Source organism: Watersipora subatra, chromosome 11 (genome assembly GCF_963576615.1).
Source record: "Watersipora subatra chromosome 11, tzWatSuba1.1, whole genome shotgun sequence".
NCBI lineage: Eukaryota > Metazoa > Bryozoa > Gymnolaemata > Cheilostomatida > Watersiporidae > Watersipora > Watersipora subatra.
Genome location: NC_088718.1, coordinates 13,624,484 through 13,639,353, shown reverse-complemented (window position 1 = coordinate 13,639,353; position 14,870 = coordinate 13,624,484). Strand labels below are relative to the sequence as shown.

At 35.2% G+C, this 14,870-nt stretch overlaps 1 protein-coding gene across 6 annotated transcripts in view; it reads left to right on the top strand.

Annotated features, from left to right (window-relative positions):
• LOC137408250 (neuron navigator 3-like) overlaps positions 1 to 14,870 on the top strand; it is a 146,983-nt gene that overhangs the window by 89,157 nt on the left and 42,956 nt on the right. For 3 of the 6 annotated variants that reach the window (XM_068094684.1, XM_068094686.1, XM_068094689.1), the window contains 9 exons: positions 4,948 to 5,031; positions 6,395 to 6,513; positions 6,727 to 7,644; positions 9,360 to 9,498; positions 10,321 to 10,454; positions 11,513 to 11,667; positions 12,238 to 12,258; positions 12,764 to 12,802; positions 12,946 to 13,055. In XM_068094684.1, the coding sequence (XP_067950785.1) occupies positions 4,948 to 5,031; positions 6,395 to 6,513; positions 6,727 to 7,644; positions 9,360 to 9,498; positions 10,321 to 10,454; positions 11,513 to 11,667; positions 12,238 to 12,258; positions 12,764 to 12,802; positions 12,946 to 13,055 (1,719 nt within the window). The remainder of the gene's footprint in view (positions 1 to 4,947; positions 5,032 to 6,394; positions 6,514 to 6,726; positions 7,645 to 9,359; positions 9,499 to 10,320; positions 10,455 to 11,512; positions 11,668 to 12,237; positions 12,259 to 12,763; positions 12,803 to 12,945; positions 13,056 to 14,870) is intronic. The other 3 variants (XM_068094685.1, XM_068094687.1, XM_068094688.1) reach the window with 3 other exon arrangements.

The window sequence follows — 14,870 nt, the reverse complement described above, 5'->3', positions numbered from 1 at the left end:
TTACTGTTTTCAACTGAAGCTTCCTATGTAGGAAGTTTTGTTTCAGTTGTCATGTAATACCCATGCCTTTAGCCTTCTTATCTCAGCCAATTAAACATTGCCGTCTAACATAAACTAAAAAAATATTCATTATCTCTTATCGCGGAATTGGAATGGCGGATATGATATTTAGAAAATTGTTATAATGAAGTAGAAAGCCTTGGAAGATGAACTATGAGAGAGAACTATGTTTAAAACACAAACATCAACCCGTTTTACTTAAAATGACCGCTAATAAATATCTCCTGGTAGCAACTTTGGTCAATCACCAAAAGGTAGACCATCCATGATTCGTACAAGCTTCAATTACAATCGTACAAGCTTCAGTCTGTCTGTAGCCTGCTTTTTTCAGATGCTGGAGTAAATTATCTTCTCCTCCTACGTAGGTTAAACTTTTATTGCGTGCGCGGTTGATTGCAAGTGTATGCAGCTCTTAGATTGGCTTCCAAGGCCAGGCTGGCTCCAGGCATGGCAATGACTGGGCTTGGATTACACAATTAAATTACCTCCAAATGTTCTTTTTTATCGCTACTCCTTTTGGTGACATTCTTAGAAATTTAGCCAAATGAAAAGTCTACTTATGGTAATGTTAGCTAGCTCTTCGCCTCTAGTAATCGTTTTATGGAATGGCTGTCTATCCAAGAAATTGATACAGTTATGTTTATATAAATGTGGCAGAGTTGTATTTTTACTATGTCTGGTTTTTGTCTGACATGGAGTTATTATCTCAGAATATTGAAATTAACAGGCAGGTATTTATATAAACTCACTCAGGTTGAGTACTGTTAGTCGCTCACTAGCTACTAGTATGGTTGGCGCAAGGGAAAGTAATTTTAATTTTTTAATAGAATGACAGATAAAACATCTAGGGCTGACAATTGGTTGGTTTAGATATACAGAATAGGAAAAAAAATTGACTTCAGTTGGTTAATATTGCTGAGCGAGCAGCCGTGGCCAAGTGGTCTAAAATGCCTGACTTGATCGGTTATGACTCCACTGAACCCCAACCTATTGAACACCAACCTTTCAAACAACAGGTTGGCATTCAATTCCCAAATAAAACCACTGGTGGTGACAGGAATCACATCCAATCTTAAACTGCTCAAGGGCAAGTGGGTGTCTCCAGTCGTCTAGGTTCCCTTGTCACTAGACTCAGACATGTCCAGCAAAAATCCCAGAGCCATTGTTTGTATAACACTGACTCTTAAAACCATGCACAACCTCTGCTTGCAGTAAGCTAAGAAGGCATAATTTTCTAAAATTATCATCGGATGAGAGTAGACCTTACATTATATAGTATTAACTTACAGCTAAGTACTCTTTATATTATACGTTATACTATTATTAACATTGCACATAGTGTATTGAGTACTTTTGCTTTACCATTCTTTATATATATATAAAATCAATAGAATAAGCATCTAACCCCTATGTATACATATATATATGTATTTGTGATTTATGAGTTGCTGTAAATGAAAGGTCAGACAACTCCGACTACCTCTCTAGCTCCTTTACTAAGCATATATATTGAATGCTAGGTGATAGTATGAATTATTAATATTAGTAATTGTAACATCAACTTATAGTGTCATATCTATCAAAAAATTTTAAAAATCGTCTGAGATCTGTCAGATCTATTAAGATATGATTGCCTGCTGGTCCTGAAGAACGACGGAACAGGTTATAGTAAGACTACATTTACTCGTGGCAAATGAGCTGAGATTGCTCCAGGTGCAGGTGAAAGATCTCAGTCTCTTTTTTTATCTCGACCGTTACAGTTAGTCATTCTTTAAAGAAGGCCTTACCGACCAGTGGCTAATGTTGCGTCTAATATTATAGTCAATGCTTCCGTCATGTTATAACATGTGTCACATTCTATATCCCTTCTCCTATGTCACATTCTATGAATGCTTGTTAAGTTCAGTTAGTCATGTTGCTCAGTCTTCGACAGGCTTTCCGTTAGCTATTAGCTAATGTTGCGCCCGTGGCACTTGCCACCACTTGTCAGATTGTGCACCATGTCTTGTATTAGCCTCTGTACTGGAAATCGGTCAAGAAAATATAGAAATCTGAAACGTGAGTAGTAAGGCGTCAAAGTTGAGATATTGCTTGCTGATTTCTCCAATATGTGGTTGATGGTTGTTGGACAGGTGCGTCTCGTCTCGGCTGTCAGTTTAACCAGTCTTTTCTTGTTTTGATCTCAAACGAGTTCATGTCAATAAAGAAACAGCTGAAGCTTCATACAGCAGACACTTGCTTCTGTTGTCTTTTTATTGTGCGATAGTTGGGTTTTTAAGTATTTTCTAGTTGGGTTGATGCCAATGGCCTGTGAAGTGATTAGTTGTTTAATGTTCGTCTATCGACTCAAGGAAGTTTGTTTTAAAGGTTTTATGATAGGCCTTGTTTTTATGCTTCAAATTAGTTTGGAGTTGCCCACTGTCGACGATTTTGCACCCTAACATTTCAATGATTCAGAGTTGCTTCATATAGATCTCTCCAAAATCCGCGGATGTATTTCTCAAAGCAAAACTTATTAATGTACACTACCTTTAGAGTCACTTCAATTCATGTGTAGTCAATTAGTTGCACTAAGCCAAGATGCCTGATCGCAATTGATTGCAATGCTGAACTTTTTTACCTCCACTGGGGAAAGCCTAGTCAACTATTATCGATTCTGATACATCAGCAGTGGGTGTTTCTATGATGTCGAATAGTTGCGAATGCCTTCACACAAATTTAGTGAAGCGAAAGTGCGATGAATGCTTTTGGGTTTTACTATTTCTATGATTTGGAATGGCAGCAATTTGAAGCATGAAAACGGGGGGGGGGGGGTTGACTGAAATGAGTTGATGATGCGCTGACAACGCTGACAACTAGCAGTGTTGGGTTGTTTCGCAGTTGGTCTATTATTACATCAAAATGTTTGAAAGGTTTAAGAAAGTAACTCCGTATGACATATGGGTCAACACATTAGAAGATTTATTATGTTGTACTCTTGGAGCTGGAGTTAAAACTCAATAGGAATTAGGTTGATTGATTTTTTGATAAATTGTGCTTGCGAAGAAAAGTTGGTTTGACGGGTCCGCAACATAAGATCTATCACATTTTGGCCTTTTGTCGTGAGTCGTTTGCTTGTAGAACTATTCACAAGTTGAAATACAATATTCTTATGAGTGTTAAGAATGCATGGTGAGTATATATGGCAATGTTATGGCCAGAACTCATCATTTGCTCATCTGTAATTTTACGTAAACTTGATTTTATGAAAAGCCACTTTCTATACCCACATTCATCTTGGTCATCGCTGGTTTGTTTTATCTATGATTATTTTTTTTAGTTTTTTTTAGATATTTAATGAAGAATTTGCTTGATATATGTTTTGTTCTTTTTTATATATATATTTTTTAAATCATTCAGTTTTAGCAATTATTGCGTAAAACAAGCTCTAAGGATTTTGCCCATATACTTGTTCAGTCTAGGCCAGTGGTTCTTAACTTTGTTGGACATACTGAACCCTACCAATTTCAAATGCACTTCCACCAAATCCTTCTTCATAAAAAGATAAAATGTGATTTTCTCACATTCAAGACAAAGGCATTTTACTGGTGCACAACACGAACTGTGCGTTAGTATCGCTGTGTTCAAAGAACAAAATCAGTACAATGCCTGAACTCACAACGAATTACACATATTTATTATAAAGAAAATGCAGTGTGACTTCTGCTGTTGCCTTTGAAAGACCACTTATGTGTCGTGACCTCCCGCCGAAAGCAGGTTAGGAACCACTGGTCCAGGGTCTAGTCACATCCGATTGGGTAGTTGATACGTTCAGTGATCGAATTGAAATATTGGACTAAAGCAAGTTGATGATTCATAGGTATTCTCTTATAAAAGACAATAAACTGACCTCGCTATGGTTTTACAGCCCGTATGTCTGTCGTAAATTGGATGGAGATGAAAGTGATTATTAAAATTTACTTTTAAAGTTTTCAAAGTTAGTCTTAGGTGCAATATTGTTTAAATTAAATTAACTAGTGAATTTAATGTGGCCAACAGGAAGTCACTGTTTCTCACGGCTAGTCTTCTAGTCTATCAGCCTTTCTTTAACTATGTTTCAATTTTCAACGTGAAGCCAAACTTTCACTTACCAAGGAACAAACAGCAACATGTTCACATTCCAAGTATACAACTGCCAGATGTACATGTTGTAGATTAGATTGTACCGCCTATTGCCTGAGCACCATTAAATAGTTCTGTGAAGTGTTTCAAATGTCTCGCTAATGGGAACAAAGCAGTTATTTCTCACTTTTTGTGGTTAGTCGAGACTGATGTCACTTTGGAAATGAACAAATCTGTGAAATAGAAACTAATTTCAAAGTCCCTTTTTTATTAATCGTAAGCATCTTTTTCTTCTTTTTTTCTTAGGTTTATTAGGTGATTTTGAGAGCTGTGGGCATCACAAGCACATTGCACTTTTGCACTTCACAAAACGTTTCATCAAAATAGCGAGCTGCGATGGCTGCCAGCTCAATGATGCTCATGAAGGAGTTTCATTGGGTTTCATTGAGTATGTGAGAGATCTATGTATTTAATGTATTTTATTTTTTTATTTTCCTTTATTTTCTTTTAACTTCTAATCAATAGTAATTATATTAATATTAATTAATTAGATTACTATTAATCTCATAAAGTACGGAAACCGTCAAATGTGAATTGCGAAGTATCGATGATTTCTGTAATATAACTTCAATCATTCTTGAATTTTAGAAACATATTAAATCATATAAATGTGTTTCTCATGTTTTATCAGTTAAAAACATTTTATTCCATATTTCTATTGGCTTCTGAAAACTGATTTATTAATGGTTGGCTTACTGACTACTTCTCTGTGACTCTATTGTACAGGACAAAGACAGAGCACCGGCTCATCCGTGTCAAGTCGGAGTACCAGTCCAGTTCACTCATCCATTCCTCCTCCAGGCACTAGTAGTGAGTATAGTACTAATTTTAACATTAATATAAGCCTCTGCAATCAACACTACCTGCAGTATATTACATCAGATCTTTGGCATTATTGGCTATGATTACATGAGTGCTTTTATGAACGCTAGTACTCTGGTAGTTGTGCCATAACAGATTGTTAGAGGTGCCTGCCAATACAGTGCCGAGAATAAGTATGTGCGCAATTATTCTTTGAAGGCACAATGTGCCTTCAAAACGATTGAAGGTGGATTATTGGCGTGGGATATAATGTGCAGCGCGTCGAAGCAAAATGTCGCAGGTTCAAATCCTGTATTATGTGATCATTTTTCCCAACCTTGAATTCTGACTTCGGACTGACGGACATACATGGCTCTTATCCATCTTTTTTTTGATGTCATCAAGCCGCTTGCACTTTCACTGTTCACGAAAAAGCCGCCATATTTGTAGAAAATGATCGTTTTTCTTTTATTTAATAGTACTTTTTGGTGTTGTTTTGATACTATAATAAAAAAAATTGCAAAAAAAGCATCGTTTTCGAACATTTATTGCAAAAGCTTCGTGTTTTTGTCGATACAATTGTCTATAAAGATGGCCGACAACGATAAATTTACGTCACGAAAAAACGAAGGATAGTACTAAATATTCAATGTGGAGAGCATTCCGACTAAGGTGTATGAACATGTATTATAAGAATCGTGGTGAAGTTGAGCGTTTAGACATCTGATTCAAGAGAACACAACTTGAAATTTGCTATTTCGCTCATGTGCAAAGCTATTTCAATCAATCTTATTATAAGAGTTGTGTCCATCCGACTGTCAGTCCAAAGTCATGATTAGATGTTGGGTAAATAGATTACATCATACGGGATATGAACTCACAAAATTCAGCTTGTAGACCAACACTAACACCTGCACCAATCCACCACCGCCTGGCATTTCAAAATAATTGCACAGATAGCAACTGTCTGCGCTTTATTGACACACTATACAGTCTATTACCGAACGCTAGCCTGCCAGAGTACTAGTCATAATATAAAATTTGAAAGTTTACACCTCATCCGTGTATAGAAGAAATTAGTCTTTTCGTAAAGAAAGAAGTAGCAAATCATTCATGACATTTTCCTTGAATAAGTTACTTTGGTTTTGCAATGCTGAGTTGAAACTTTTGTCTCAAAATGATGAAAATATTTTCAATGCTGAAAGTAGTAAAACATTTATATATTAATGTTGTTATCTAGTATTCGTTTCTTCTCTACTCAAGAAAAGCTTCTTGGGTATAAGACGTTAAGCTACAACGCAATGTGATAACAGTGAAAGGTGAAAAGGTTTTGCCTTCTATTTAGTTTTTAGTTTGAAAATTTTCTTAACAGGTAAACTAGTTGTGGCCAGCAATGGGAGGACAACCTCTCGGAGAGATAACTCAAATAGCAATAACTCAACCTCTTCTGGTAGATCAATGCAATATGCCTCAGGAGCTGGCAAATCACAGGTACTCTACACACTTTTGCCGCGTAATTATGATAGTATTGAATGACCAGTTATTAAATTTTATTGATGCTATGTTTGTTAGCTTATGCCGTGCAGGAAAGTGGAGATGACTCCAATTTGCAAGATTCCTTAACAGGTGTTATAGAAAATAAGTCAAGTATGGCTGAGACTTAATGAAATGTAAAACAAGTCTTAAATTTGAAATTTCATTCAGGTTCCACCTTCAAGCACAAATGGGCAGACATCTCCTTCACCAGGCATGCTAGATAAGCTCTTCAAATCTAAAAAAAGTAGCGCAACTCCGAAATCAAAACTGGATGATGCTAAAACCAGTACAACGAGCAAAAAAGATGCTTCAACAAGTAAAAAGGATAAATCTAGCTCTAAGACAACCAAAAAAGAAGAAAGCAAAATATCAAAACCACCTCTTAGTAGTATACCTCGGGGTGGAAGCTTGTCTTCCCGCAGTCGGACTCCTTCGAGAGAAAACTTAGCTAAATGTCGAATTCAACCTCCCGCAACGACTGTGACAAAACCTGCAAATCGACTGAGTTCTGACTCTGGCATACACTCGCCTGCTGATACAAAACCCGAGTCAAGAGAATCTGGTTTGGTACGCAATAATTCCCTTCCTTCTTCCAGGATTCATTCAGTTAAAGATTCAGGTCTAAACAGACACACGGCACTACGCTCAGCCACAAACTCTCCAGTTGTATCGAAAAAAGAGCAACGCTCATTACCCAAGGCTCTTTTATCCTATAGCAAGAGTGATGACCCTGCACAATCTAAATCAACAAACGCTGCCCCGCGTGCGAACTCTACGGGTCTCCCTAGGACTGGTTCTAGCAATAGCAACAAATCCGATTCTATCAATGGTCACAAATTGAAGATTCCACCTCCTCTACCATCCAGTCTCCCTCCTCCGAGCTCTAGTCAGTCCACCATCTACAATCAGATCCCGGGTGTCAGTCACTATATCAAGCCGAGTAAAGCTACGACAGGTACCCAATACCAGAGCAAGGATGATATCAATCAAGCGAGAAAGATGCAGCAACAAGCGTCAAAGGTCAAGGTCGAGTCTGACACACAGACAGATCCTTCAGCTCTACAGAAAATTGCTCAAAATTTAGAGGTATGAATAAACATCAAACTAGAGTGTATGAATACTAACATCAATAGAGTGTATGAATACTAACATCAATAGAGGTATGAATACTAACATCAAACTAAAGTGTATTAGGAATATCAAGTAAAATTTGTTTTTGAATAATCAAAAAGTTGGTCTCTGAATATTTTCAACTAAAAATCCAAAGTATATCTTAGCAACATATACCTCACCTGTATGATCAACCATTTAGTCTTTTTAATGATTGGGAGGTCGGTTTTTTTCTAAGCAGAATGTAACAATAGTTGTCTGAAAATTGGTAGCAATGTAATTATTATTTTTATAATCAAACTTCTATATTAAAGCTAATCATGTCATCATAATCAGAGCAGTAGGTCAACATGTCTAAACTACAGACATAATCGGTCATAAGGTTTGCCCAGAGCATGAAGATTGTTTCTAATAATCGATCAGTTTGGTAGAACAAGCCGTGAGGTTTCTTACTAAAGTATTTATATGTAACTTGCCTATGCATACAATGGCAAGTGTATGACATGCATTTTAAGGGTAACAGAATAATTACCTAATGAATTTGAGTAACTTACCTGCAAAGCTAGATCTTTACTAAAATCTTGACTGAAACAGTATCCCGTTTTGGGCCAGCTTAACAATCCTTACACGTAACGGTCAACAGTGCTAGTTATTAACCCCAAGCAAGCGGTTGAAGAGTGAGTTTCTTAACCAATGTAATGACTGTTTGAATAGAAGATGCCATTGTATTCTATGTAGCTTAATGGTTAAGTTCGGCGCCTCTAGACCTGGATGTGCCTAGATCAAATCCAGTGCTGTGTGGATTTTTTCATTGCTAGATTTTAACTGCTTTAACTGGACACGGGGTTTAACAAAAAGACAAACACTGAGATTTATATACAGTATATATATATATATATAGACTTAATGCGACGCAATACAAATAGTTAGTGAGTTCTAATAACTAGAAATATTAGTTTTTGTATGCTAGTTCTCCACAAGTTTTATTTTGAGTTTTGTTGGAATTAAAATGAGTAAATTGAACCCTTAAGTGTGTGAGAATACAATTGGTTTGCTAAACTGTGACATTATATCTTTCTGGTCATAGTAAAGATGACTATTTTGTCAGATACAAAGCACAGCGATATATTATATCTAGCATATCATCTGTACTTATGAATCTTTGAGTAGATAATCCAAACACTAGTGGCATGTTTTAGCTTGAGTCAAACATTGAAAGCGTCAAAACATTGTTTGTACATAGATTATTAAATATATATACATAATATGATTTGGTAGTTCTCTTGCTTAAGCAATTGCATATCATTTTCTAAAACAGCTTTTAAACTGAAGTTAGAGAGGATGCTTTGTTGTTTGCATATAAAACTAATACTCAATATTATATTAACTTACTGCACATGTATACTCTAGTGTTGTACACTTTTGAATAGACAAACAAATGATGGAATCTAAACTGATTATAGTAACACAACTTCCTTCTTACTTGTGTAGACATTGAGCTAACCAATTGTTTGAACTGTGCAGAAGTTCATCTTCAACATTTTCTTTGGCTAAAAACCATGAAAGACTGCCAAATTCTGTGAAGTTTACTCACAGGAGCGACCTTGCTGCAGTTACTGCTGAGGCATGCTGGGTGATGTCACGGGGTTAGATATCAATTTCTGATTGGATTACACGTTGACACTTTGTAGTCGAGAAAGAGTACGCCAAAGACAGCTTCCTCTAAACTAAGCGGCGGCGGAGGAGGAAGTGGAGTGCATATCTTGCCAGGACAGAAGACTAGCCAGGCCAAGATCATGTCTCTTACGGGAAAGTTCAAGCCTGAGTCTGGTAAGCATATCTTAAAGATGGACTTACGTAACGTTTTAATAGATTTTATCAGAAAATAAAAGTATTTTTCTATAATTTGCCATTGTTTTTGATGTTTGAGGTGATCTGGCTGCCAGGATGTTTCAAGATTGAATCGAGAAAACATTATCGCATTTAAAACGTTCCGATTCAAGCGGAAGTGCGATTATGACGTCTGTAGTTGCATTTCGGTAAAGAGACTGACAGAATAAAAGCGCGAGAGCCTGCAATTTGAACATAACAACCGATATCAATACACTTTGCACTTTTAAACTTTTCAAAGCATAACAGTAAAACATCCAACTGCGGCGACTGCCATGACAATGATGCTCACTTTGCCGGAGTATGAAAGAGATTGATGTATTTTCTTTTTAATGCTTTTGACTTTTTTAATGAATATTTTTTGCCCAGCAAAGTACTGAAGCCTAGAAGGCTGAACCCGAAGAAGTAATGGATTACAGTATTTACTACATGCATACTTTTTTACACTTTAAAGTTACCAGCAGCTGATAATGAAACTTACTACGCCTCATAAAAATAGATCTTTGAAAATGACCTTCAACTTGCAGCTTAAAGTCAAAAATATATTTAACTAACACAAGTATTATTGCAGTATATTCAAGACAACATCGGCAATATTAGTCATTCAGGTGATGTTTGTTGCAACAATGTAAACATCACCCTGTGTAACTAGGCTTGAAGTGTCAGGGAATATGATCTCTCTATAAGATTTCTGATTGCATCGCTGATTTCCAATGGATGTATCCAAGTATAACCTGACATCTGACAGAACTTGTCTTGCAGGTACAGACTCCAGTAACTCTAGTTTAGGCAGGAACAGCAGTGCCTCTAGCAATGACAGCGTTATACACAGGCCTGGTGGAGGAGAGAAAGGATCTGCCCCTACTAATGATTCTTCATTGCTAAAACTAGCCAAGGTAACTAAGGCTATGCTGCATGTATGGCTTCATTTGTCAGACACAACCAAATAGGAAGAAAAAAGTGCTACCAGAATATTCAACTATGTACAGTCGACCCTCTTTAACAAAGTTTTAACAAGGGTCAACTTTATAGTTGTCAATATTATATTTGTTTGCGTTTCTCTTTTACATATACAATTCACATCTTATTTTCAAGTTCACTATGAAAATAATTTTTTTTAAATGACAGAAATTTCAAAATTTAAAATAATTTTTTTAATTTAAGTCTTTAATAAAATAGAACTCTTTTAAAATAATTACTAAATAGGAATGGATCTAAAAATAAATTAAAGCTCGCAGCGTAAAATACAAATAATAATTGAATGACAGCATGCGTTAATCATCAAACGTTTGCGATAATAATGTACCTAATGGTATTTGACTCACTGGCTCTATCTAGCCTGAGAGCATATCTGATAACAAATTTCATAGATTGATCAACAAGTTTGACAGAGTATTATATAACTTAAAACAGGTTTAAGCAGTAAAGGAGTGTGGTGCAAAGACTAACATTGCTGTACTTATCATGAATTGAAACCAACAAATTTTGTTTTACAAGCGTGGCAGCTGTCAACCCCTGTGTAGTCTTTAAGGTTTGCTTATTAAAACGATTACAAGTTCGCTCATTACATATTAAATATGTTGTAGTACACTCATATATAATATTTTATTTATTCTAATTGCATTGATACAAAATGACACATTTCTTTAAAATAAACAAACATTTTGCAAAAATTAGCAGGTACTTTAATTGTTATGATTTAGAATTTGTAATGAAACTAGTATTTTGAGCTATATTATTTGATAGTAACAGATTATCTATTGACTGTCAATATGTCAGATTTTATAGAATATATATGGAATATTATTGAAAATATACACTTTGTTAGAACGTATGTTTTTACTTGCATTCTTTTAGTTACATGTAAGTACAATGATGTAAGTACAATGACGCAAACACTCGTAAGATGTTTCTAACGTCCTCTATAGCGGTTGTTAAACATTCTTATGTATAGGACTGTGAGAAGAGTGATGATGGTACTGCAGACTTCCTGGTGGAGCCGATGCAGCCCTTGGATAAACTTGCCTCTCACGAGTTCCTGCAAAGACTCGGCAGGTCTACTGGCGGTACTCACCCAACACAGTCTGCTTTCAGAAGTCCACTGTCTAGGTTTGTTTAATATTTATTGTAAATTTTAGCTACTTTTCATGATCGTTTTTATTGTTTAATTTCGATTTAATTATAATTGTTTAATTTTTTTAATTGTTGTGCATGTTATATTTCTATTTCCACCCATACTTTTATTGCTTACTCTGTATTTTATTGAGAACCTGTTGTTGTCTGTCAATCACAATTTTTAATTTAAGTTATCCATTTCTTTAGCTATAAAAATTGAATTGTTAAAATTTATTTCTTATATTTTACAAATGCATTTAATAGCCAAATGTTGCCATGGCTTAATGGGCTAAAGCAACCGTCTTTTGAACAAGATGTCGGGGTTTAGTTTCCAGAAATTGCAGGTGACAGACCTTACATTAAATCACTCCACCTGCCAATTCAAAACACCGTATTGGCAGTTAGCTCCTATTGGTTAGCATTCAGTGAGGTCATGCAGCTGTCCAATCATATTAAACTATTGCTGTTGGTCCACAAAATTGGATATAGTCTTAAAAAACTTTCAAAGCAGTTTTTAGAGTAACATTTTCGATTTTTCTCAACCAGCCTGTTATAATTTCATAGGATTCGACCAAAGTCAGATACGTAAGTTTTATCTACAAGCACTACAAACATACAGAGCTAGATTGATCTGCATAGTTTTAATGACATCTATATCTATTGAATGCATTGTTTGACATGTTTTTTTTTTAAATGCTCGGATCTCTTAGATCTACGTAAAACTTAAACATTGTAGAACATCAAGAGTTATCTTTTCAATTTATATTGAGTGAATGACAACTCCTATTGAAATTACTAGTAGTCAAAGCATGACAACTAGTGCATGGTAAATCTTCTCTATCGCTCATTAGTGAATGATTAGTGGTAAAGGTTACTCATATAGCCTGTGTTCACCACTCTTGCATGCACTCCTCATCGTATTAAATGGTACTTAGTCTACGACAGCACCTACTACCTCAACGCAACACTATATACTAACCTGCTGCTTGACTTCACACGGAACATTGTTAAAGATTATTTTAGCTGCACAAATTAAATCCTTAATTCTATCAGCACATTTTCTAAATAATATAAATATATTGTTTTGTAGCTTTCATGACAAAGCAAATGACAGAGTTTACTTAAATATGTAGGTCAATAATTCATTATTTCATGTTGAATTATTGTGTTACCTTGTTAAATGAAGGATTCGTCTGCTCTTTTTGCATCAGTTTACTTTCTGTTTATTTCTTGGACTAAAGCTTGACTTTTAAAGCTGTGTGTGGTTTTTAGGTTTGGCCAGATGAACAGGTCATTCAATACCAAATCCTCCAATAGAAACATACATGAAGACTACGCGTCAGACGCCGAGTGTTACTCCAACGGTTATCTTTCAGATGCAGGTAGCGACTTAACCTGTTCAGTTGTGTCTTTGCAGTTTTATAATCACTTTTCCATGCTGCTAGTAGATCTATGGTCTTTGCTGAGTTGTAAACTCTATATTATCATCAATAGATTTCTAAACATCAATTCAGATTATCTGTGTTGATGATATAGTAGCCTATGGCTCTAGTTCATTTAAGAGGTGATGACGAGGGGGGGGGTTGGACTTTCTTTTCTTCATCAAGGCACGAGCAGCCTTAGTATATTAGACCTCTAGTTATAATGCATAGAGTGAACCTTCTGTATTTGCGCAGTGGTGTGCGAAATAAACTTATTGATAAATGATTAATTTGTAAATTACTTGAAATGAGCAAATAAAATGTATGTGGTGTGATCGTATCTTTACAGATTGTTCAATCATACAAAAACATAGTTTTACGGCTGTTTGGTTGACATATTTGAAATCAGGGCAAAATGAGGATTAATATAATATAATATAATTTATGACTATTGACTAAATTCACATGAGTAACAATGTTGTAAATGAGGATTTTAGTTTCCAGCAAAGGGGTTCAGTTTTTTTCACACACCGTTGTACTTCAGCTTTGAAGTGTTTGTGATATTACAACTTATACTGCTAGAAAAATGCTATGAACAAGTTTATTTGATTTTATGCTACAATTTTAATGCCCACTAGGCATTTACTACAAACCTCATAGGGTAGGAGTAGATCAAATAGGAGTAGAAAAATCCATGGTTTTTTTTACATCATCAAGTCGTTTGCACATGTGCTCGTTCATGAAAAAGCCGCCATAATTGCAGAAAACGATCATTTTTCTTTTATTTAATAGTACTTTTTGGTGTTGTTTTGATACTACAATAAAAAATTGCAAACAAAAGCATCGTTTTCAAAAATTCATTGCAAAAGCTTCGTGTTTTGAACGATAAATGATTTCGCATGCCACTGTAATTCTGGTTCAATCAGTTTACTTCGTAGGAAAAGGCTAGAGATTTAATAGAAACTTGGCATCGCACCAAATATATTTAGAGTAAGAGATGGTAGTTAAATTAGTTAGCTAATTTTCCTTCTTATCTCGCATCAAGTCCGATATTAAGATGATATCTCAATGTTACAATTTAACAGATACTACTATGGTCTGTAAATCATTAATCGAATGCAGGACTTTGTTTATAGCAGCTGTTTGTCATGTGGTTTATTTTTCAACAAGATTAAGTTGCATTCATAGATGAAGAAGTTTGTCTGGTCTGAAAGGATTACAACTACAGTAGATGCCTTTTTAACGTAAACCTGAATTTACATAAATTCCACCTAATATAAAGAATTTATGTAAAGTTTTTGCTTTGTATTACACAAATTCCATATAACGTAAAGTTATAACGGAAATTCCCAAATTTGATTTGAATAACGAGAGTTCCATTGTTAACCTTAAAAATATCGATTACTCTATTACAACACCTGGGAGAGAAAATGACATATAGGGGTATCTATTATATTCTGTTTACTTTTTGCTATATTTTTTTTTGCTCCATAGAGCTTGCTGTGAAGAAAAAAATGTGAAAAAAATTGACTAAGATTGATACTGACGATGTGCGTTCTCTTTAACTTAACAGAAAATGTCTCTGTAATCATGAACGCTAAACCAAATGAAATTGATAATAAAACCAGAGAAGTGTTCGATACAAACCAATAATACCACATTTACTGTACAGTCATCCAATTATAAATGTATACTTTAGTTTTTTTCATTTTGAAGGGCCAAATGGGTGAGTTTGAGAAAATATTGGAGCATGTAATTCGCGTTTCGTATAATGTA